Source organism: Cetorhinus maximus, chromosome 12 (genome assembly GCF_964194155.1).
Source record: "Cetorhinus maximus chromosome 12, sCetMax3.hap1.1, whole genome shotgun sequence".
NCBI classification, from domain to species: Eukaryota; Metazoa; Chordata; class Chondrichthyes; order Lamniformes; family Cetorhinidae; genus Cetorhinus; species Cetorhinus maximus.
In genome coordinates, this window is record NC_135890.1 from 64,472,264 (window position 1) to 64,498,189 (window position 25,926).

The 25,926-nt window shown below is 48.6% G+C and overlaps 1 protein-coding gene across 1 annotated transcript in view; it reads left to right on the forward strand.

Moving 5' to 3' along the window:
- Nucleotides 1-25,926, forward strand: part of LOC144687161 (tRNA (32-2'-O)-methyltransferase regulator THADA) — a 173,443-nt gene that overhangs the window by 122,031 nt on the left and 25,486 nt on the right. Inside the window, exons 14-15 of the mRNA XM_078552901.1 lie at nucleotides 19,541-19,645; nucleotides 20,214-20,411. Coding sequence (XP_078409027.1) covers nucleotides 19,541-19,645; nucleotides 20,214-20,411 — 303 coding nt within the window. The remainder of the gene's footprint in view (nucleotides 1-19,540; nucleotides 19,646-20,213; nucleotides 20,412-25,926) is intronic.

A 25,926-nucleotide genomic window follows, 5' to 3' on the forward strand; every position in this document is an offset into this window, starting at 1 on the left:
TCCGAACACTGTCACAGAGCACCCACTGAAACACCAAGCACAGTCACACAGGGCCCACTGAGACACCAATGCAGTCACACAGGACCCACTGACACACCAAACACTGTCACACAGGACCCACTGAGACACCAAGCACAGTCACACAGGACCCACTGAAACACCAAACACTGTCACACAGGCCCTAATGAGACACCAAAGACAGTCACACAGGGCCCACTGATACAAGAAACACAGCCACACAAGACCGACTGAGTCACCAAACACTGTCACGCAGGAACCACTGAGACACCAAAGACAGTCACACAGGACACACCGAGACATCAAACACAGTCACACATGACCCACTGAGACAACAAACACAATCACACAGGACCAACTGAGACACCGAACACAGTCACACAGGACCCACTGAGACATCAAACAGTCACGCAGGGCGCACTGAGACACCAAACACAGTCACAGAGGGCACACAGAGACACCAAACAGAGTCATACAGGACTCAATGAGACACCAGACACAGTCACACATGACTTACTGAGACACCAAACACAGTCACACAGGACCTACTGAGCAACAAAACAGAGTCGCATAGGACCAACTGAGACACCAAACACAGTCACACAGGATTCACTGAGACACCAAGACACAATCACACAGGACACATTGAGACACCAAACAAAGTCTCACCGGATGCATTGAGAGACCAAACACAGTCACACAGGACCTACTGAGACACCAAACACAGTCACACAGGATTCACCAAGAAACCAATCACAGTCGCACAGGATCTACTGAGACACCAAACTCAGTCATATAGGACCCGCTGAGACACCAAGCACTCACACAGCACCAACAGAGACTCCGAACACTGTCACACAGCACCCACTAAGACACCAAGCACAGTCACACAGGGCCCACTGAGACACCAAGCACAGTCACACAGGACCCACTGAGACACCAAGCACAGTCACACAGGACCCACTGAGACACCAAGCACAGTCACACAGGACCCACTGAGACACCAAACACAGTCACACAGGACCCAATGAGACACCAAGGACAGTCACACAGGGCCCATTGAGACATCAAACACAGTCACACATGACCCACTGAGACAACAAACACAATCACACAGGACCAACTGAGACACCAAACACAGTCACACATTACCAACTGAGACATCAAACAGTCACACAGGGCGCACTGAGAGACCAAACACAGTCAGAGAGGACACACAAAGACACCAAACAGAGTCATACAGGACTCACTGAGACACCAGACACAGTCATGCATGACTTACTGAGACACCAAACACAGTCACACAGGACACACAGAGACACCAAACAGAGTCTTACAGGACTCACTGAGACACCAGACACAGTCACGCATGACTTACTGAGACATCAAACACAGTCACACCCGATTCACTGAGAGGCTAAACACAGACACACAGGATCCACTGAGACACCAAACACAGTCACACAGGACCCACAGAAATAGCAAACACAATCACACAGGACCAACTGAGACACCGAACACAGTCACACTGTACCCACTGAGACACCAGACACCGTCACACAGGACCCACTGAGACACCTTGCACAGTCACACAGGACCCACTGAGGCAACTTGCACAGTCACACAGGACACACTGAGACATAAAACGCAGTCACACAGGACCCACTGACACACCAAGAACCATCACACAGGACCCACTGAGACACCAAACACTCACACAGCACCTACAGAGCCTCCAAACTCTGTCACACAGCACCCACTGAGACACCAAGCACAGTCACACAGGGCCCACTGAGACACCAATACAGTCACACAGGACCCAATGAGTCACTAAAGACAGTCACACAGGGCCCACTGATACAAGAAACACAGCCACACAGGGCCAACTGAGATACCAAACAGAGTCACACGGGACCAACTGAAATACCAAACCCAGTCACATAGGACCCACAGAGATACTAAACACAGTCACAAAGGACCCACTGAGACATCAAACACAGTCACACAGGACCTACTGAGACACCAAGCACAGTCACACAGGGCCCACTGAGACACCAATACAGTCACACAGGACCCACTGACACACCAAGCACAGACACACAGGACCCACTGAGACACCAAACACTGTCACGCAGGACCCAATGAGTCACCAAACACAGTCACACGGGACCAACTGAAATACCAAACAGTCACATAGGACCCACTGGGATACCAAACACAGTCACAAGGGACCCAATGAGTCACTAAACACAGTCACACAGGACCCACTGAGACACCAAAGACAGTCACACAGGGCCCACTGACACAACAAACAAATCACACAGGACCGACTGAGGCACCAAACACAGTCACACCGGACCCACTGAGAGGCTAAATACAGACACTCAGGATCCACTGAGACACCAAACACAGTCACACAGGACCTACAGAGCCACCAAACAGTCACACAGGGCCCACTGAAACACCAAACACAGTCACACAGTACACACAGAGACACCAAACAGAGTCGTACAGGACTCACTGAGACACCAGACACAGTCACACATGACTTACTGAGACATCAAACACAGTCACACCGGATTCACTGAGACGCTAAACACAGACACACAGGATCCACTGAGACACCAAACACAGTCACAAAGGACCCACAGAAATAGCAAACAGTCACACAGGGCCCACTGAGACACCAAGCACAGTCACACACGATCCACTGAGACAACAAACACAATCACACAGGACCAACTGAGACTCCGAACACTGTCACAGAGCACCCACTGAAACACCAAGCACAGTCACACAGGGCCCACTGAGACACCAATGCAGTCACACAGGACCCACTGACACACCAAACACTGTCACACAGGACCCACTGAGACACCAAGCACAGTCACACAGGACCCACTGAAACACCAAACACTGTCACACAGGCCCTAATGAGACACCAAAGACAGTCACACAGGGCCCACTGATACAAGAAACACAGCCACACAAGACCGACTGAGTCACCAAACACTGTCACGCAGGAACCACTGAGACACCAAAGACAGTCACACAGGACACACCGAGACATCAAACACAGTCACACATGACCCACTGAGACAACAAACACAATCACACAGGACCAACTGAGACACCGAACACAGTCACACAGGACCCACTGAGACATCAAACAGTCACGCAGGGCGCACTGAGACACCAAACACAGTCACAGAGGGCACACAGAGACACCAAACAGAGTCATACAGGACTCAATGAGACACCAGACACAGTCACACATGACTTACTGAGACACCAAACACAGACACACAGGACTCACAGAAACATCAAACACAGTCACACCGGATTCACTGAGACGCTAAACACAGACACACAGGATCCACTGAGACACCAAACACAGTCACACAGGGCCCACTGAGACACCAAATACAATCACAGAATACCCATTGAGACACCAAGCAGTGTCACACAGGACCTACTGAGACACCAAACACAGTCACATAGGACTCACTGAGACATCAGACACAATCACACAGGACGCATTGAGACACCAAACACAGTCATACAGAACCTACTGAGACACCAAACACGGTAACACAGGACCCACAGAGACACCAAATACAGTCACACAGGACCCAGTGAGAAACCAAATACAGTCACACAGGACCGACTGAGACACCAAACACAGTCGCACATGACCCACTGAGACAACAAACACAATCACACAGGACCGACTGAGACACCTTGCACAGTCACACAGGACCCACTGAGACACCAGACACAGTCACACTGGACCCACTGAGACATCAAACACAGTCACACAGCACCCACTGAGACACCAAGCACAGTCACACAGGGCCCACTGAGACACCAAGTACAGACACACAGGACCCACTGAGACACCAAACACTGTCACGCAGAACCCAATGAGTCACCAAAGACAGTCAAACAGGGCCCAGTGATACAAGAAACACAGCCACACAAGACCGACTGAGACACCAGACACAGTCACGCATGACTTACTGAGACATCAAACACAGTCACAAGGGATTCACTGAGACGCTAAACACAGATGCACAGGATCCACTGAGATGCCAAACACAGTCACACAGGACCCACAGAAACAGCAAACAGTCAAACAGGGCCCACTGAGACATCAAAGACTGTCACACAGGACCCACTGAGACACCAAGAACAGTCACACACGACCCACTGAGACATCAAACACAGTCACACAAGACCCATTGAGACACCAAGGACTCACACAGCACCTACAGAGACTCCGAACACTGTCACACAGCACCCACTGAGACACCAATACAGTCACACAGGACCCACTGACACACCAAACACTGTCACACAGGACCCACTGACACACCAAACACTGTCACACAGGACCCACTGAGACACCAATACAGTCACACAGGACCCACTGACACACCAAACACTGTCACACAGGACCCAATGAGACAACAAGCACTCACACAGCACCTACAAAGTCTCCGAACACTGTCACACAGCACCCACTGAGACATCAAGCACAGTCACACAGGGCCCACTGAGACACCAATACAGTCACAGAGGACCCACTGACACACCAAACACTGTCACACAGGTCCCAATGAGTCACCAAAGACAGTCACACAGGGCCCACTGATACAAGAAACACAGCCACACAGGACCTACTGAGACACCAAACACAGTCGCACGGGACCAACTGAAATACCAAACACAGTCACATAGGACCCACAGAGATACCAAATACAGTCGTAGAGGACCTACTGAGACAGCAAACACAGTCACATAGGACCAACTGAGACAGGAAACACAGTCACATAGGACTCACAGAGAAACCAAACACAGTCACACAGGACCTACTGAGACAGCAAACACCGTCACATAGGACCTACGGCGACACACAGCACAGTCAGACAGGACGCATTCAGACACCAAACGCAGTCACACACGACCCACTGAGACAACAAACGTACTCACACAGGACCTAATGAGACACCGAACACAGTCACACAGGACCCACTGAGACACCAAGCACAGTCACAGTGGACTCACAGAGACACCAAATACAGCCTCACAGGACCTATTGAGACACCAACCACAGTCACACAGGATCCACTGAGACACCAGTGACAATCACACAGGACACATTGAGACACCAAACAAAGTCTCACAGGACGCATTGAGACGCCAAACACAGTCACACAGGGCCTACTGAGACACCAAACACAGTCACACAGGACTCACCAAGGAACCAATCAGTCGCACAGGATCTACTGAGACACCAAACACAGTCACACAGGGCCCACAGAGACATCATACACAGTCACATAGGACCCGCTGAGACACCAAGCACTCACACAGCACCAACAGAGACTCCGAACACTGTCACACAGCACCCACTAAGACACCAAACACAGTCACACAGGGCCCACCGAGACACCAAGCACAGTCACACAGGACCCACTGAGACACCAAGCACAGTCACACAGGACCCACTGAGACACCAAACACTGTCACACAGGACCCAATGAGTCATAAAAGACAGTCACACAGGGCCCACTGATACAAGAAACACAGCCACACAGGACCTACTGAGACACCAAACACAGTCACACGGGACCAACTGAAATACCAAACAGTCACATAGGACCCACAGAGATACCAAACACAGTGATAGAGGACGTACTGAGACAGCAGGCACAGTCACACAGGACCTACTGAGACAGCAAACACAGTCACATAGGACTCACAGAGAAACCAAACACAGTCACACAGGAACTACTGAGACAAGAAACGTAGTCACACAGGACCTAATGAGCCACCGAACACAGTCACACAGGACCCACTGAGTCACCAAGCACAGTCACACAGGCCCTACTGAGACACCAAACACAGTCAATCAAGCCCTACTGAGACACCAAACACAGTCACACTGGACTCACTGAGACACCAAACACAGTCATATAGGACCTACTGAGACACGCAGCACAGTCATACAAGACCCATTGTGACACCGAGCTCAGTCACACAAGACCCACTAAGACACCAAACACAGTCACACAAGGCCCATTGAGAGACCAAGCACCGTCACACAGCACTCACAGAGACACCAAACACAGGCACATAAGACATATTGAGACACCAAGCACAGTCACACAGGACCCACTGAGACACTGAACACAGTGACACAGGATCCACTGAGACACCAAACACCGTTACACAGGACCCACAGAGACACCAAACAGTCAGACAGGGCCCACTGAGACACCAAACACAGTCACACGGGACTCACTGAGACACCAGTCACAGTCACACAGGAACCATTGAGGTACCAAACACGGCCACACAGGACCCACTGGGACACCAAGCACAGTCACACGGGATCTACTGAGACACCAAAAACAGTCACACAGGACTCACAGAGACACCAAATACAATCACACAAGCCCCACAGGGATACCAAACACAGTCACAGAGGACCAACGGAGACAGCAGGTACAGTCACACAGTACCTACTGAGGCTCCGAACACAATCACACAAGGCTCACTGAAACACCAGACACAGTCACACAGGAACCATTGTGACACCAAACACAGTCACATAGGACCTACTGAGAGATGCAGCACGGTCACAAAAGACCCACTGAAACACCAAACGCAGTCACACAGGCCCACTGTGCAACAAACACAGTCACACAGGACCCACTGAGACACCAAACACAATAACTCAGGAGCCAATGAGACACCAAGCACAGTCACACAGGACTCACAGAGATACCAAACACAGTCACACAGGACCTATTGAGACACCAATCACAGTCACATAGGATCCACTGAGACACCAAACGCAGTCACTCAGGGCCCTCTGAGACACTAAACACAGTCAGACAGGACCCACTGAGACATCAAACAGTCACACAGCACCGACTGAGACATCAAACACATTCACACAGCACCCATTGAGACACCAAGCGCAGTCCGGACAGGACTCACTGAGACTCCAGACACAGTCACATAGGAACCATTGAGACACCAAACGCTGTCACACAGGACTCACTGAGATACCAAGCACAGTCACACAGGACCCACTGAGTCACCAGGCACAGTCACACAGGCACTACTGAGACACCAAACACAGTTAATCAAGCCCTACTGAGACACCAAACACAGTGGACTCACTGAGACACCAAACACAGTCATATAGGACCTACTGAGACACGCAGCACAGTCATTCAAGACCCATTGTGACACCGGGTTCAGTCACACAAGACCCACTAAGACACCAAACACAGTCACACAAGGCCCATTGAGACACCAAACACCGTCACACAGCACTCACAGAGACACCAAACACAGGCACATAAGACTTATTGAGACAACAAACACAGTCACACAGGATCCACTGAGACGCCAAACAACGTCACACAAGACCCATTGAGACACCAAGCACCGTCACACAGCACTCACAGAGACACCAAACACAGGCACACAGGACCTATTGAGACACCAAGCACAGTCACACCGGATCCACAGACACCAAACACAGTCACACAGGACCCACTGAGACACCAAACACAGTAACTCAGGACCCATTGAGACACCAAGCACAGTCACACCGGATACACAGACACCAAACACAGTCACATAGGACCCACTGAGACACCAGACACAATCACAGGATCCACTGAGACACCAATCAAAGTCACACAGGACTCACAGAGACTCCAAACACAGTCTCCAAGGACCTACTGTGACACCAAACGCAGTCACACTGAGATACCAAGCACAGTCACACAGGACCCACTGAGTCACCAAGCACAGTCACACAGGCCCTACTGAGACACCAAACACAGTCAATCAAGCCCTACTGAGACACCAAACACAGTCACACTGGACTCACTGAGACAACAAACACAGTCATATCAGACCTACTGAGACACGCAGCACAGTCATACATGACCCATTGTGTCACTGAGCTCAGTCACACAAGACCCACTAAGACACCAAACACAGTCACACAGGGCCCATTGAGACACCAAGCACCGTCACACAGCACTCACAGAGACACCAAACACAGGCACATAAGACGTATTGAGACACCAAACACCGTTACACAGGACCCACAGAGACACCAAACAGTCAGACAGGGCCCACTGAGACACCAAACACAGTCACACAGGACCCACTGAGACATCAAACACAGTCACACAGCACCGACTGAGACATCAAACACATTCACACAGCACCCATTGAGACACGAAACACAGTCACACAGGACTCACTGAGACACCAGTCACATTCACACAGATACCATTGAGGCACCAAACACAGTCACATCGGACCAACTGAGACATCAAACACAGTCACACAGGACTCACAGAGACTCCAAAGACAGTCACAAGGGACCTACTGAGACACCATTCTCAGTCACAAGTTGGCCCACAGAGGCACCAAATATGGTCACACAGGTCCCACTGAGACACCAAACACAGCCACACAGGACCCACTGGGACACCAAGCACAGGCACACGGGATCTACTGAGACACCAAAAACAGTCACACAGGACTCACCGAGACACCAAATACAATCACACAAGCCCCACAGGGACACCAAACACAGTCACAGAGGACCAACGGAGACAGCAGGTACAGTCACACAGTACCTACTGAGGCTCCAAACACAATCACACAAGACTCACTGAAACACAAGACTCAGTCACACAGGAACCATTGTGACACCAAACACAGTCACATAGGACCTACTGAGAGATGGAGCACAGTCACATAAGACCCACTGAAACACCAAACAGAGTCACACAGGCCCACTGTGCAACAAACACAGTCACACAGGACCCACTGAGACACCAAACACAATAACTCAGGAGCCAATGAGACACCAAGCACAGTCACACAGGACCTACTGAGAGATGCAGCACAGTCACAAAAGACCCACTGAAACACCAAACACAGTCACACAGGCCCACTGTGCAACAAACACAGTCACACAGGACCCACTGAGACACCAAACACAATAACTCAGGAGCCAATGAGACACCAAGCACAGTCACACAGGACTCACAGAGATACCAAACACAGTCACACAGGACCTATTGAGACACCAATCACAGTCACATAGGATCCACTGAGACACCAAACGCAGTCACCCAGAGCCCTCTGAGACACTAAACACAGTCACACAGGACCCACTGAGACATAAACACAGTCACACAGCACCGACTGAGACATCAAACACATTCACACAGCACCCATTGAGACACCAAAGACAGTCACACAGGACCCACTGAGACACCAAGCACAGTCCACACAGGACTCACAGAGACACCAAACACAGTCACACAAGACGTATTGAGACACCAGGCTGAGTCACACAGGACCTTCTAAGACACCAAGCACAGTCACACAGGGCCCACTGAGACACCAAACACAGTCTCACAGGGCCCACAGAGCCGCAAAACAGATTCATACAGGACCCACTGAGACACCTAATGCAGTCACACAGGACCCCTGAGACACCAGACACAATCACACAGGACTCACTGAGACACCGGACACAGTCACACAGGAACCATTGTGACACGAAACACATAGTTACATTGGACCTACTGAGAGATACAGCACAGTTGCACAAGAACCACCGTGAAACCAAACTATGTCACCCAGGGCCCACTGTGACAACAAACACAGTTACACAGGACCCACTGAGACATCAAACACAGTAACTCAGAACCCAATGAGACACCAAGCACAGTCACACGGGATCTACTGAGACACCAAACTCAGTCACACAGGAACCATTGTGACACCAAACACAGTCACAGAGGACCAATGGAGACAGCAGGTACAATCACACAGGACCTACTGAGGCTCCAAACACAATCACACAAGACACACTGAAACACCAGACACAGTCACACAGGAACCATTGTGACACCAAACACAGTCACATAGGACCTACTGAGAGATACAGCACCGTCACACAAGACCCACTGTGAAACCAAACTATGTCACCCAGGGCCCACTGTGACAACAAACACAGTTACACAGGACCCACTGAGACACCAAATACAGTAACTCAGGACCTATTCAGACACCAAGCACAGTGACACAGGACTCACAGGGACCCCAAACTCATTCACACAGGACCTATTGAGACAACAAGCACAGTCATACAGGATCCACGGAGACACCAAATGCAGTCACACAAGACCGACTGGGACACTAAACACAGTCACACAGGATCCACTGAGACACCAAACACAGTCACAAAGGACCTACTGTGACACCAAACACAGTCACACAGGAATCACTGAAACATCAAACACAGTGACACAGGACCCACTGAGACATCAAACACATTCACACAGCACCAATTGAGACACCAAGCACAGTCACACAGCACTCACAGAGACACCAAACACAGTCACACAAGACTCACTGAGACACTGAACACAGTCACACAGGGTCCACTGAGACACCAAACACCGTCAAACAGGACCCACAGAGACACCAAACAGTTGGACAGGGCCCACTGTGACACCAAACACAGTCACACAAGCCCTACTGAGACACCAAACACAGTCACATTGGACTCGCTGAGACACCAGACACAGTCACACAGGAACCATTGTGACACCAAGCACAGTCACATAGGAACTACTGAGAGATACAGCACCGTCACACAAGACCCACTGAAACACCAAACACAGTCACACAGGCCCAACTGAGACACGAAACACAGTCACACTGGACGCACTGAGACTCCAAACACAGTCACACAGGACTGACTGAGACACCAGACACAGTCACACAGGATCCACTGAGATACCAAACACAGTCACATAGGACCCACTGAGACACCTAACACAGGCACACAGGACACACTGAGACACCAGACACAATCACACAGGACCCACTGAGACACCAATCAAAGTCACACAGGACTCACAGAGACTCCAAACACAGTCTCCAAGGACCTACTGTGACACCAAATGCAGTCACACAGGACCCACTGAGACATCAAACACATTCACACAGCAACCATTGAGATAACAAGCACAGTCACACAGGATCCATTGAGACACCAAACGCAGTCACCCAGGGCCCTCTGAGACATCAAACACATTCACACAGCACCCATTGAGACACCAAGCACAGTCACACAGGACCCACTGAGACACCAAGCACAGACCACACAGGACTCACAGAGACACCAAACACAGTCACACAAGACGTATTGAGACACCTGTCTGAGTCACACAGGACCTTCTAAGACACCAAGCACAGTCACACAGGGCCCACTGAGACACCAAACACAGTCACAGAGGAACCTCGGAGACAAGACGTACAGTCACACAGGAGCTACTGAGACTCCAAACACAGTCATACAGGACTCACTGAGACACCAGACACAGTCACACAGGAACCATTGTGACACCAAACACAGTCACATAGGACCTACTGAGAGATACAGCACAGTCGCACAAGAACCACCGTGAAATCAAACTATGTCACCCAGGGCCCACTGTGACAACAAACACAGTTACACAGGACCCACTGAGACACCAAACACAATAACTCAGGAGCCAATGAGACACCAAGCACAGTCACACAGGACTCACAGAGATACCAAACACAGTCACACAGGACCTATTGAGACACCAATCACAGTCACACAGGATCCACTGAGACACCAAACGCAGTCACCCAGAGCCCTCTGAGACACTAAACACAGTCAGACAGGACCCACTGAGACATCAAACACAGTCACACAGCACCGACTGAGACATCAAACACATTCACACAGCACCCATTGAGACACCAAAGGCGGTCATACAGGACCCACTAAGACACCAGGCACAGTCAGAGAGGACCCACGGAGACACCAAGTACAGTCACTCAGGACTGACTGAGACACCAAACACAGTCACACAGGATCCACTGATATGCCGAACAACGTCACACAAGACCCATTGTGACGTGTAGCACAGTCAAACAGGACCCACTAGGACACCAAACACAGTCTCACAGGGCCCACAGAGGTGCAAAACAGATTCATACAGGACCCACTGAGACACCAGACACAGTCACACAGGAACCATTGTGACACCAAACACAGTCACATAGGACCTACTGAGAGATACAGCACAGTCGCACAAGAACCACCGTGAAACCAAACTATGTCACCCAGGGCCCACTGTGACAACAAACACAGTTACACAGGACCCACTGAGACACCAAATACAGTAACTCAGGAGCCAATGAGATACCAAACACAGTCACACAGGACCTTTTGAGACACCAATCACAGTCACATGGGATCCATAGAGACACCAAACGCAGTCACCCAGGGCCCACTGAGACACTAAACACAGTCACACAGGACCCACTGAGACATCAAACACAGTCACACAGGACCCACTGGGACACCAAGCACAGTCACACGGGATCTACTGAGACACCAAACACAGTCACACAGGACTCACAGAGACAACAAATACAATCACACAAGACCCACAGGGACACCAAACACAGTCACACAGGACCAACGGAGACAGCAGGTACAATCACACAGGACCTACTGAGGCTCCAAACACAATCACACAAGACACACTGAAACACCAGACACAGTCACACAGGAACCATTGTGACACCAAACACAGTCACATAGGACCTACTGAGAGATACAGCACCATCACACAAGACCCACTGTGAAACCAAACTATGTCACCCAGGGCCCACTGTGACAACAAACACAGTTACACAGGACCCACTGAGACACCAAATACAGTAACTCAGGACCTATTCAGACACCAAGCACAGTGACACAGGACTCACAGGGACCCCAAACTCATTCACACAGGACCTATTGAGACAACAAGCACAGTCATACAGGATCCACAGAGACAACAAACGCAGTCACACAGGACCGACTGGGACACTAAACACAGTCACACAGGATCCACTGAGACGCCAAACACAGTCACAAAGGACCTACTGTGACACCAAACACAGTCACACAGGAATCACTGAAACATCAAACGCAGTGACACAGGACCCACTGCGACATTAAACACATTCACACAGCACCAATTGAGACACCAAGCACAGTCACACAGCACTCACAGAGACATCAAACACAGGCACACAAGACGTATTGAGACACCAAGTACAGTCACACAGGATCCACAGACACCAAACACAGACACACAAGACTCACTGAGACACTGAACACAGTCACACAGGGTCCACTGAGACACCAAACACCGTCAAACAGGTCCCACAGAGACACCAAACAGTCAGACAGGGCCCACTGTGACACCAAACACAGTCACACAAGCCCTACTGAGACACCAAACATAGTCACACTGGACTCGCTGAGACACCAGACACAGTCACACAGGAACCATTGAGACACCAAACACAGTCACATAGGAACAACTGGAGCATCAAACACAGACACACAGGAACCACTGAGACACCAGACACAATCACACAGGACCCACTGAGACACCAGACACAGTCACACAGGAATCATTGTGACACCAAGCACAGTCACATAGGACCTACTGAGAGATACAGCACCGTCACACAAGACCCACTGAAACACCAAGCACAGTAACACAGGACTCACAGAGACAACAAATACAATCACACAAGGCCCACAGGGACACCAAACACAGTCACAGAGGACCAACGGAGACAGCAGGTACAATCACACAGGACCTACTGAGGCTCCAAACACAATCACACAAGACACACTGAAACACCAGACACAGTCACACAGGAACCATTGTGACACCAAACACAGTCACATAGGACCTACTGAGAGATACAGCACAGTCGCACAAGACCCACTGTGAAACCAAACTATGTCACCCAGGGCCCACTGTGACAACAAACACAGTTACACAGGACCCACTGAGACACCAAATACAGTAACTCAGGAGCCAATGAGATACCAAACACAGTCACACAGGACCTTTTGAGACACCAATCACAGTCACATGGGATCCATAGAGACACCAAACGCAGTCACCCAGGGCCCACTGAGACACTAAACACAGTCACACAGGACCCACTGAGACATCAAACACAGTCACACAGGACCCACTGGGACACCAAGCACAGTCACACGGGATCTACTGAGACACCAAACACAGTCACACAGGACTCACAGAGACAACAAATACAATCACACAAGACCCACAGGGACACCAAACACAGTCACACAGGACCAACGGAGACAGCAGGTACAATCACACAGGACCTACTGAGGCTCCAAACACAATCACACAAGACACACTGAAACACCAGACACAGTCACACAGGAACCACTGAGACACCAGACACAATCACACAGGACCCACTGAGACACCAGACACAGTCACACAGGAATCATTGTGACACCAAGCACAGTCACATAGGACCTACTGAGAGATACAGCACCGTCACACAAGACCCACTGAAACACCAAGCACAGTAACACAGGACTCACAGAGACAACAAATACAATCACACAAGGCCCACAGGGACACCAAACACAGTCACAGAGGACCAACGGAGACAGCAGGTACAATCACACAGGACCTACTGAGGCTCCAAACACAATCACACAAGACACACTGAAACACCAGACACAGTCACACAGGAACCATTGTGACACCAAACACAGTCACATAGGACCTACTGAGAGATACAGCACCGTCACACAAGACCCACTGTGAAACCAAACTATGTCACCCAGGGCCCACTGTGACAACAAACACAGTTACACAGGTCCCACTGAGACACCAAATACAGTAACTCAGGACCCATTCAGACACCAAGCACAGTGACACAGGACTCACAGGGACCCCAAACTCAGTCACACAGGACCTATTGAGGCTCCAAACACAATCACACAAGACACACTGAAACACCAGACACAGTCACACAGGAACCATTGTGACACCAAACACAGTCACATAGGACCTACTGAGAGATACAGCACCGTCACACAAGTCCCACCAAATACAGTAACTCAGGACCCATTCAGACACCAAGCACAGTCACACAGCACTCACAGAGACACCAAACACAGGCACACAAGACGTATTGAGACACCAAGTACAGTCACACAGGATCCACAGACACCAAACTCAGTCACACAAGACACACTGAGACACTGAACACAGTCACACAGGGTCCACTGAGACACCAAACACCGTCAAACAGGACCCACAGAGACACCAAACAGTTAGACAGGGCCCACTGTGACACCAAACAGTCACACAAGCCCTACTGAGACACCAAACTCAGTCACACTGGACTCGCTGAGACACCAGACACAGTCACACAGGAACCATTGAGACACCAAACACAGTCACATAGGAACAACTGGAGCATCAAACACAGTCACACAGGAACCACTGAGACACCAGACACAATCATACAGGACCCACTGAGACACCAGACACAGTCACACAGGAACCATTGTGACACCAAGCACAGTCACATAGGACCTACTGAGAGATACAGCACCGTCACACAAGACCCACTGAAACACCAAGCACAGTCACACAGGCCCTACTGAGACACCAAACACAGTCACACAAGCCCTACTGAGACACCAAACACAGTCACAGAAGCCCCACTGAGACACCAAACACAGTCACACTGGACTCACTGAGACACCAAACACAGTCACAGAGGACCCAAGGAGACACCAATCACAGTCACACAGGACTCACAGAGACTCCAAACACAGTCACACAGGACTGACTGAGACACCAGACACAGTCACACAGTATCCACTGAGATACCAAACAAACAGTCACATAGGACCCCCTGAGACACCTAACACAGGCATACAGTACCCACTGAGACACCAGACACAATCACACAGGACCCACTGAGACACCAATCACAGTCACACAGGACTCACAGAGACTCCAAACACAGTCACACAGGACTGACTGAGACACCAGACACAGTCACACAGTATCCACTGAGATACCAAACAAACAGTCACATAGGACCCCCTGAGACACCTAACACAGGCATACAGTACCCACTGAGACACCAGACACAATCACACAGGACCCACTGAGACACCAATCAAAGTCACACAGGACTCACAGAGACTCCAAACACAGTCTCCAAGGACCTACTGTGACACCAAACGCAGTCACACAGGACCCACTGAGACATCAAACACATTCACACAGCAACCATTGAGATACCAAGCACAGTCACGCAGCACTCACTGAGACTCCAGACACAGTCACATAGGAACCATTGAGACACCAAACGCAGTCATACAGGACTCACTGAGACACCAAGCACAGTCACACAGGACCCACTGAGACACCAAGCACAGACACACAGGCCCTACTGAGACACCAAACACAGTCAATCAAGCCCTACTGAGACACCAAACACAGTCACACTGGACTCACTGAGACACCAAACACAGTCATATCGGACCTACTGAGACACGCAGCACAGTCATACAAGACCCACTAAGACACCAAACACAGTCACACAGGGCCCACAGAGCTGCCAAACAGAGTCATACAGGACCCAAGGAGACACCAATCACAGTCACACAGGACTCACAGAGACTCCAAACACAGTCACACAGGACTGACTGAGACACCAGACACGGTCACACAGGATCCACTGAGATACCAAACACAGTCACAAAGGACCCACTGAGACACCTAACACAGGCACACAGGACCCACTGAGACACCAGACACAATCATACAGGACCCACTGAGACACCAATCAAAGTCACACAGGACTCACAGAGACTCCAAACACAGTCTCCAAGGACCTACTGTGACACCAAACGCAGTCACACAGGACCCACTGAGACATCAACACATTCATACAGCACCCATTGAGACACCAAACACAGTCACACAGGACCCACTAAGACACCAAGCACAGTCACACAGATTCCACAGAGACACCAAACACAGTCACACAGGATCCACTGAGACACCAAACACTGTCACACAGGACTCACAGAGACACCAGACAGTCAGACAGGGCCCAATGAGACACCAAACACAGTCACACAGGTCCTACTGAGACGCCAGACACAGTCACACAGGACTCACTGAGACACTAGACAGAGTCACACAGGAACCATTGAGACAGCAAACACAGTCACATAGGACCAACTGATACATCAAACACAGTCACACAGGACCCACTGAGACACCAGAGACAATCACACAGGATGCACTGAGACAGCAATCACAGTCACGCAGGACTCTCAGAGACTCCAAACACAGTTACAAAGGACCTACTGTGACAACAACCGCAGTCACACAAGGCCCACTGAGACATCAAACACAGTCACACAGCTCCCACTGAGTCATCAAACACATTCACACAGCACCCATTGAGACACGAAGCACAGTCGCACAGCACTCACAGAGACACCAAACACAGGCACACAAGACGTATTGGGACACGAAGCACGGTCACACAGGATCCACAGAGACACCAAGCACAGTCACACAGGACCCACTGAGACACTGAACACAGTCACACAGGGTCCACTGAGACACCAAACACAGTCTCCAAGGACCCACTGTGACACCAAACGCAGTCACACAGGACCCACTGAGACATCAAACACGTTCACACAGCACCCATTGAGACACCAAGCACAGTCAGGCAGGACTCACTGACACTCCAGACACAGTCACACAGGCCCTACTGAGACACCAAACACAGTCAATCAAGGCCTACTGAGACACCAAACACAGTCACACTGGACTCACTGAGACACCAAACACAGTCATATAGGACCTACTGAGACACACAGCACAGTCACACTAGACCCATTGAGCCACCAAGCACAGTCACACAGGACCTACTGAGACACCAAACACAGTCACACAGGACTCACAGAGACACCAAACACAGTCACAAAGGACCCACTGAAACTTCAACACATTCATACAGCACCCATTGAGACACCAAACACAGTCACACAGGACCCACTAAGACACCAAACACAGTCACACAAGACCTATTGAGACACCAAGCACAGTCACACTGGACCCACAGAGACACCAAACAGTCACACAGGGCCCACTGAGACACCAAAAACAGTCACACAGGATGCACTGAGACACCAAACACAGTCACACAGAGCGCACAGAGACACCAGACACAGTCACACAGGTTCTACTGAGATACCAAACACAGTCACACAGGTTCTACTGAGATACCAAGCACAGTCACACAGGACCCACTGAGACACCAAGCACAGCCAAACAGGACCCACTGAGACACCAAACACAGTCACACAGGACCTACTGAGACACCAAATACAGTCACACAGGAGCCACTGAGACATCAAACACAGTCACACAGCACCCACTGAAACACCAAACACAGTAACTCAGGACCCAATGAGACACCAAGCACAGTCACACAGGACTCACAGAGACACCAAGCACAGCCACACAGGACCTATTGAGACACCAAGCACAGTCACACCGGATCCACAGACACCAAACACAGTCACACAGGACCCACTGAGACACCAAACACAGTCACACAGGACTCACTGAGACACCAAACACTGTCACACAGGACCCACTGAGACACCAAACACAGTAACTCAGGACCCATTGAGACACCAAGCACAGTCGCACAGGACTTACAGAGACACCAAACACAGCCACAGAGGACCCACTGAGACACTAAACACAGTCACACAGGATCCTCTGAGACACCAAACACAGTCACACAGGACTCACAGAGACACCAAACACAGACAGACAGGACCCGCTGTGACCCCAAAGACAGTCACACAGGGCCCACTGACACAAGAAACTCATTCCCACAGGACTCACTGAAACACCAGACACAGTCACACAGGACTCACTGAGACACCAGACACAGTCACACAGGACCCATTGAGACACCAAACACACTCACACAAGACCCACTGAGACATCAAACGCAGTCACACTGGACCTTCTGATGCACCAAACACAGTCACACAGGGCCCACTGAGATACCGAACACAGTCACATACGCCCTACTGTGACTCCAAATACAGTCACACACGACCTACTGAGACACCAAGCACAGTCACACAGGACCCACTGTGACACCAAACACAGTTACACAGGACCCACTGAGACACCAAGCACAGTCATACAGGATCCACTGAGACAGCAAGCACCGTCACACAGGACCTACTGAGATACCAAACAGTCACACAGGACCCTCAGAGACACCAAATACAGTCACACAGGACCCACAGATACACCAAACACAGTCACAGAGGACCCATGGAGACACCAAATATAGTCACCCAGGGCCCACTGAGACACTAGAAACAGTCACATGGGACCCATTGAGACACCAAACGCAGTCACACAGGACCTACTTAGACACCAAACACAGTCAAATGTATCTGTCACCTGCCTGTTGTGAACTTTTGAACTAACCAATTGCATTGTCTATGTTGCAGGGTGTAGTGGAAGGGTGCAGTGCTGGATTAACTAGGTTCTGTGCAGCTCTTCTGAAACAACAGTCTGGAGAACTGAAGGCAATTCCCCGTCAGATCCTGGACCAGGTACCTGAGACTCGCTTGCGGTGTGACACTAGCGTACACATGTTCAATACTTTCGATTTATTGCCCTATCACAGTTTAACTGGCCTGATGCCAACTCGCACCACAGGTAGGGCCGGTTAAAAGCCTGCTCCCCATGTCTGGCAGCTCCTCCACAGATAGGTTGGAACAATGAACGAACAGAAGTGGTAGCAGGCCTGCCTCTTGGTTCAGTCATATCACTCAAGAGTGTGAGTATCTGACACTGGGCCCCATGTAAAGTCCCTAAACCCCAGCCATTGTTTGGAGATCTCTACTCTGGCCTGCTATACTCTGCTATACCTTGACTGTGCCTGAACTACTTCCTCTTTAAAGGTAGCCCATTGTTCAGTTACTATTTTTCCTGTCAACCTTTGACTCCAATTTATTTGGCCCAGATCCGTTCTTACCCAACTGAACTTAGCTTCCCCTGGTTAGTTATTCTCACTACGGATTGTTTTTTGTCCTTTCCCATAGCTAACCTAAACCTTATGATGCAATGATCACAGTCCCATAAATCAATTGTTTGCTGCATCTTTCTCTTTCTGACCAGGGCTTGTCAGGTCTGCAGGGCCCTTGGAGCAGTTCAATTACCCGGAGGGCAGCTGGCCTGCCCATGTTGCTACTGTGTATAGTGGCTGGCGAGGAGAGCGAGTCACGGCCTCTGCTCCATTATTGCATGAAGACGTTACTGGATTTTGCCAATGCTCCTCTGTCCAGTGACTGGGATCAGACAGTCGATCTCCCTCAGGTCAGTACCAGCGGTCACTATGTACAGTCCAAAGAATAAAACAGGAACTTGGAGTTAAAGTCAAAGTAGTTGAGTGGGTAGTGGAGTCCCACAGGAGTTTGTTCTTGGACACTCCTGATCACTATCAATGATTTGAATACAAGCTGAGAACAAATAGTGTCCAAATTTGCAGATGGTATCAAAATAGGAGATATAGTTAGTTTATAAATTTTCAGACCAAAGGAAGCTCTAAAGGGACATTGATAAGTTGGGGAATGGACTAAAACTTGTCATAGGGAATTCAATGTCAGTAAGTTTGAGGGAATAGGGTTTTGTGGGGGTGCAGAGAGATCTGCGGGGGCAGGTTTACAGAGCATTAAAGGCAGAGGTCCTGCGAGCAGACTTTAGGCAGTTGGGTAGGAAATTGAAAAGCAGGATTTAAGAGGTAGTAATCTCTGGATTACTCCCAGTGCCATGCAGTAGTGAGTATAGGAACAGAAGGATAGAGCAGATGAATGTGTAGCTGGAGAGATGGTACAGGAGGGAGGGCTTTAAATTCCTGAGGCATTGAGACTGTTTCTGGGGGAGGTGGGACCTGTACAAATTGGATGGATTACATCTGAACAGGAACGGGACCAACATCCTCGCGGGGAGGTTTGCCAATGCTGTTGGGGCAGATTTAAACTAAATTGGCAGGATGATGGGACCCTGAAAAGTAATTCAGAGGGGAGAGAAGCTGAGATGGAATTATAAGTTAAAACACTAGTAAGTGGAAGGCAGAGGAAACATAGGCTAGATAAGAAAGAAGTGAGTTTAGCAAGGCTAAATGGAATGTATTTTAATGCAAGGAGCCTGAGGAATAAGACAGATGAGCTGAGAGCACAGATAGACACGTGGGAGTATGATATCATAGCAATGACCAAGATTTGGTTAAAAGAAGGGCAGGACTGGCAGCTCAACCTTCTTGGTTATAGGGTATTCCAGCGAGATATAGAGGGGGATAGAAGAGGAGGGGGGTCGCAATATTGATCAAGGATTCAATTATAGCAGTGAGGAGGGATGCTTTCTTGGAAGGATCATGAAATGAGGCCATATGGGTAGAAGTAAAAAACACAATAGGGCCAAACACGCAATTGGGTGTGTACTATGGGCCCCCAAACAGTCAGGGAGAGATAAGGGATCACATATGTAATCAAATTTCAGAGAAGTGTAAGAATAATAAGACAGTAATAATGGGGGATTTTAACTACACTAATATTAATTGGAATAGTTTTAATGTGCAAGGTGAGACCACATCTGGAATATTGTGTGCAGTTTTGCTCCCCTTATCTGAGGAAGGATGTTCTTGCTATAGAGGGAGTGCAGCGAAGGTTTACCAGACTGATTCCTGGGATGGCAGGACTAACATATGAGGAGAGGTTGAGTCGGTTAGAATTATATTCGCTGGAGTTCAGAAGAATGAGGGGGGATCTCATAGAAACCTATAAAATTCTAAGTACTAGACAGTGTAGATGCAGGAAGGATGTTCCCGATGGTGGGGGTGTCCAGAACCAGGGGTCACAGTCTGAGGATACGGGATAGACCATTTAGGACTGAGATGAGGAGGAATTTCTTCACGCAGAGAGTGGTGAGCCTGTGGAATTCGCTACCATAAAAAGTAGTTGAGGCCAAAACATTGTATGTTTTTAAGAAGGAATTAGGTATAGCTCTTGGGGCGAAAGGGATCAAAAGATTTGGGGAGAAAGCGGGAGCAGGCTATTGAGTTGGATGATCAGCCATGATCATGATGAATGGCGGAGCAGGCTCGAAGGACCGAATGGCCTACTCCTGCTCTTATTTTCTATGTTTCTATGCTTCTATGTAGGGAGGGAGCAAAATTCTTAAGTTGCATCCAGGAGAACATTTTTAGCCAAGACGTTGAAAGCCCAACAAGGGAAGTGGCAGTTCTGGATCTAATATTCGGAAATGAGCCTGAGCAGATGGAAGGCATATCAGTAGGGCAGCATTTTGGAGATAGTGACCATAACTCAGTTAGATTTAGGATATGTGGGAGGATAAGGTTAGGCCAGGAATGAAAGTTCTAAACTGGAAAAAGGCTAATTTTGCTAAGACGAGATACGATTTGGCCCAAGTGGGCTGGGAGCAGCTACTTGCAGATAAAACTGTGTTAGAGCAGTGGGAGGCATTCAAGGAGGAAATAGTGAGATTACAGGGCAAATATGTTCCCGTAAAGACAAAGGAGGGGACCAGGTCCAGAGAACCCTGGATGTCAAGGGACATAAAAGTTAAGATTAAGAATAAAGAGAAGCTTATGGCAGATACCAAGAGCTCAACATGGCAGAGTCCCTAGAGGAATATTAAAAAGTGCAGAGGGAGCTTAAAAAAAGAAATTAGGAAAGCTAAGAGAGTGCATGAGAAAGCATTGGTGGGTAGAATAAAGGAAAACTCAAAGGGGTTTTTTAAATATATAAAGAGCAAGAGAATAACTAGGGAAAGAGTAGGGCCAATTAGGGACCATAGAGGTAACCTGGAAGATGTGGGTACAGTCCTCAATGAATACTTTGCGTCAGTCTTCACAATGGAAAATGTGCATCAGGGTGGAGGACTGTGAAATATTAGAGGAAACTAACATAGAGAGAGGGGAGGTACTAGCAGGTTTAGTGGCCTTAAAAGTGGATAAATCCGCAGGCCCAAATGTGATGTATCCCAGGCTGTTGAGGGAGGCAAGGGAAGAGATAAGAGGCCCTAGCAGTAATTTTCAAATCCTCTTTGGCCACAGTTGAGGTGCCAGAGGACTGGAGGACTGTTAACGTTGTCCCATTATTAAAAAAGGGAGGAAGGGACAGGCCAGTCAGTCTAATCTCGGTGGTGGGGAAGTTACTAGAAAGAATTCTGAGGGACAGAATATATCTGCACTTGGAGAGACACAGATTAATCAGGGATAGTCAGCATGGATTTGTTAAGGGAAGGTCGTGTTTGACAAATTTTTTGAGGAGGTAACCAGGGGTGTTGATGATGGTAATGCATTTGATGTGCTCTACATGGACTTTAGCAAGGCTTTTGATAAGGTCCCTCATGGCAGACTGATCAAGAAAGTAAGAGCCTAAGGGATCCAAGGCAAAGTGGCACATTGGATCCAAAATTGGCTGAGAGGCAGGAAGCAGAGGGTGATGGTAGAGGGATCTTTCTGTGACTGGAAGTCCGATTCCAGTGGGGTTCCACAGGCTCGGTGCTAGGGCTCTTGCTGCTTGTGACGTACATAAATGATTTGGACTTAAATGCAGGGGACACGATCAAGATGTTCGCGGATGAGAATTTTATACCTCTTTCTACATGATTTATTTTACTACCAATCTTTGCATTATTGGCAAACCTGGAGATTTTTTAGCTCTCTGTTGTGTTATCTAAGTCATTATTAAATAATGAATAATTGAGGTGCCAACACACACCCTTGTGGACACCATGATTCACTTCCTTCTAATTTCAGTGCATATACATCATCCATTTTCTCTGCCTTCTGCAACCTAACCAATCTCGTAACCAGGTCAATAATTTGCTTTCAATTCCATGAACTCCAATTTTACCTAACAGCCCCTTATTGTAGACTGTTTCCGGTAGTTGAGGGTCTAAAACACAAGGCCACAGCATTTATATAGCACCTTTCATGACCACAGGACATCCCAAAATGCTTTGCGGCAATAAAGTACTTTAGAAATGTTGTCACTGTTGTAATGTAGGAAATGTGGCAGCCAATTTGCACACAACAAGCTCCCACAAACAGCATTGCAGTAATGACCAGATAATTTGTTCTGTGTTGTTGATTGAGGTAAAAATATTGGCCAGGACACGTGGTTTAACTATTCCTTGTACCATTTGCTAATAGAAACAGATTTTCTTGTTCTACCTTATCTAAACCTGTTATAATCTTGCACAAATCTATCAGATCATTCCTCAACCTCTTTTTCTCCAAGGAGAACAGCCACAGCTTCTCCAACCAAACCTTGTAACTAAATTCCCTTCATCCCTGGAACTATTCTGGTAAATCTCTTCTGCACGCTCTCAAGGAGCTTCACATCCTTCCTAAAGTGTGGTGACCAGAACTTGACGTAATACTCCATTTGTGACTTAATCAAATCTTTATAAAGGCCCAGCCTGACTTCCCTGCCTTTATACTCAATGCCTTTACTCATGAATCCCAAGATCCCAGATTCTTGGCTAATTACTCTCTCAATTTGTCCTGCTATCTTCAAAGATCTATGCACATGAACCATTAGGCGCCTCTGAGCCTGCTCGCTCTTTCGAACTATGGCATTAGGTCTGCATTGCCTCTCCCTACATCTTCTGCCAAAATGCAAAACCCACACTTCTCTGTATTAAATTCCATCTTGCCTGCCCATTCTACTGGCCTATCTTTGTCCTGTTGCAATGGATTGGTATCATCCTCTCTGTCTGCCACATCTCCGTGTTTGGTATCATCAGCAAATTTTGAAATTTTACTCTGTATTCCAATATCCAAGTCACATATATATCAGCAAAAGCAGCAGTTCTAGCACTGACCCTTAGGGAACACCACTGTCTACAGTCCTCCAGTCTGAAAAATAACCATTTACTACAACTCACTGTTTTCTGTCTTTAAAACAATTTTTTTTAACCAAGCTAACACTAACCCTCCAATTCCATCAGCATCAATTTTGTTAACCAGCCCTTTATATGGTGTTTTGCCAAATGGCTTCTTAAATTCCATTTAGATAACATCCACTGCATTCCTTTCAACAATCTTCTCCGATACTTCATCAAAAAATGCAATGAGATTAATCAAGCACAATCTGCCTTTTACAAGTCCGTGCTGGCTCTCCTTAATTAATTCAACCATAGATTCATAGAATGATTACAGCACGGAGAGAGTCCATTTGACTCATATCTGTGCTGGGCCTCTGAAGGAGCAATTCATCTAGTGCCACTGCCCTGCCTTTTCCTGTAGCCCTGCACATTCGTCCATTTCAGATAATCCAATTCCCTCTTGAATAGCTCATTTCAACCTGCCTTCACCACACTCTGAGGCAATCTAGGTCCCAACCACTCTCTGTGTGAAAGTGTTTCTCCTCATGTCTCCATTGCTTCTTTTGCCAATTACTGTACCTTAAATCTGTGCCCTCTTGTTCTCGATCCTTGCACCAGTGGGAACAGTTTTTCCCCATCTACTCTGTCCAGGCTCATGATTTTGAATACCTCTATCAAATCTTGGATTTTTATGTTAACTTCCTGTCTCTTCCTATACTATCTCTTTGCTTCATGTATTTATTTTCCTTTCCCCCTTGAACTTTATACGTTAAGCCTGATAAATGTGATTAGAACCACTTGTCATGTGCAGATTGAACATCGAAAGAGAGTGGTTGGACTGAATGCCAAATTTGTGTGTTATAACTTCTATATATTTCTACATACAGTAAGTTACTTGATTGAATCTAATGGAATGGTTCAGGTGGTTTATGTATAGAATATCAAATACTTCCAATTAAGGTAAATACCGGAATCT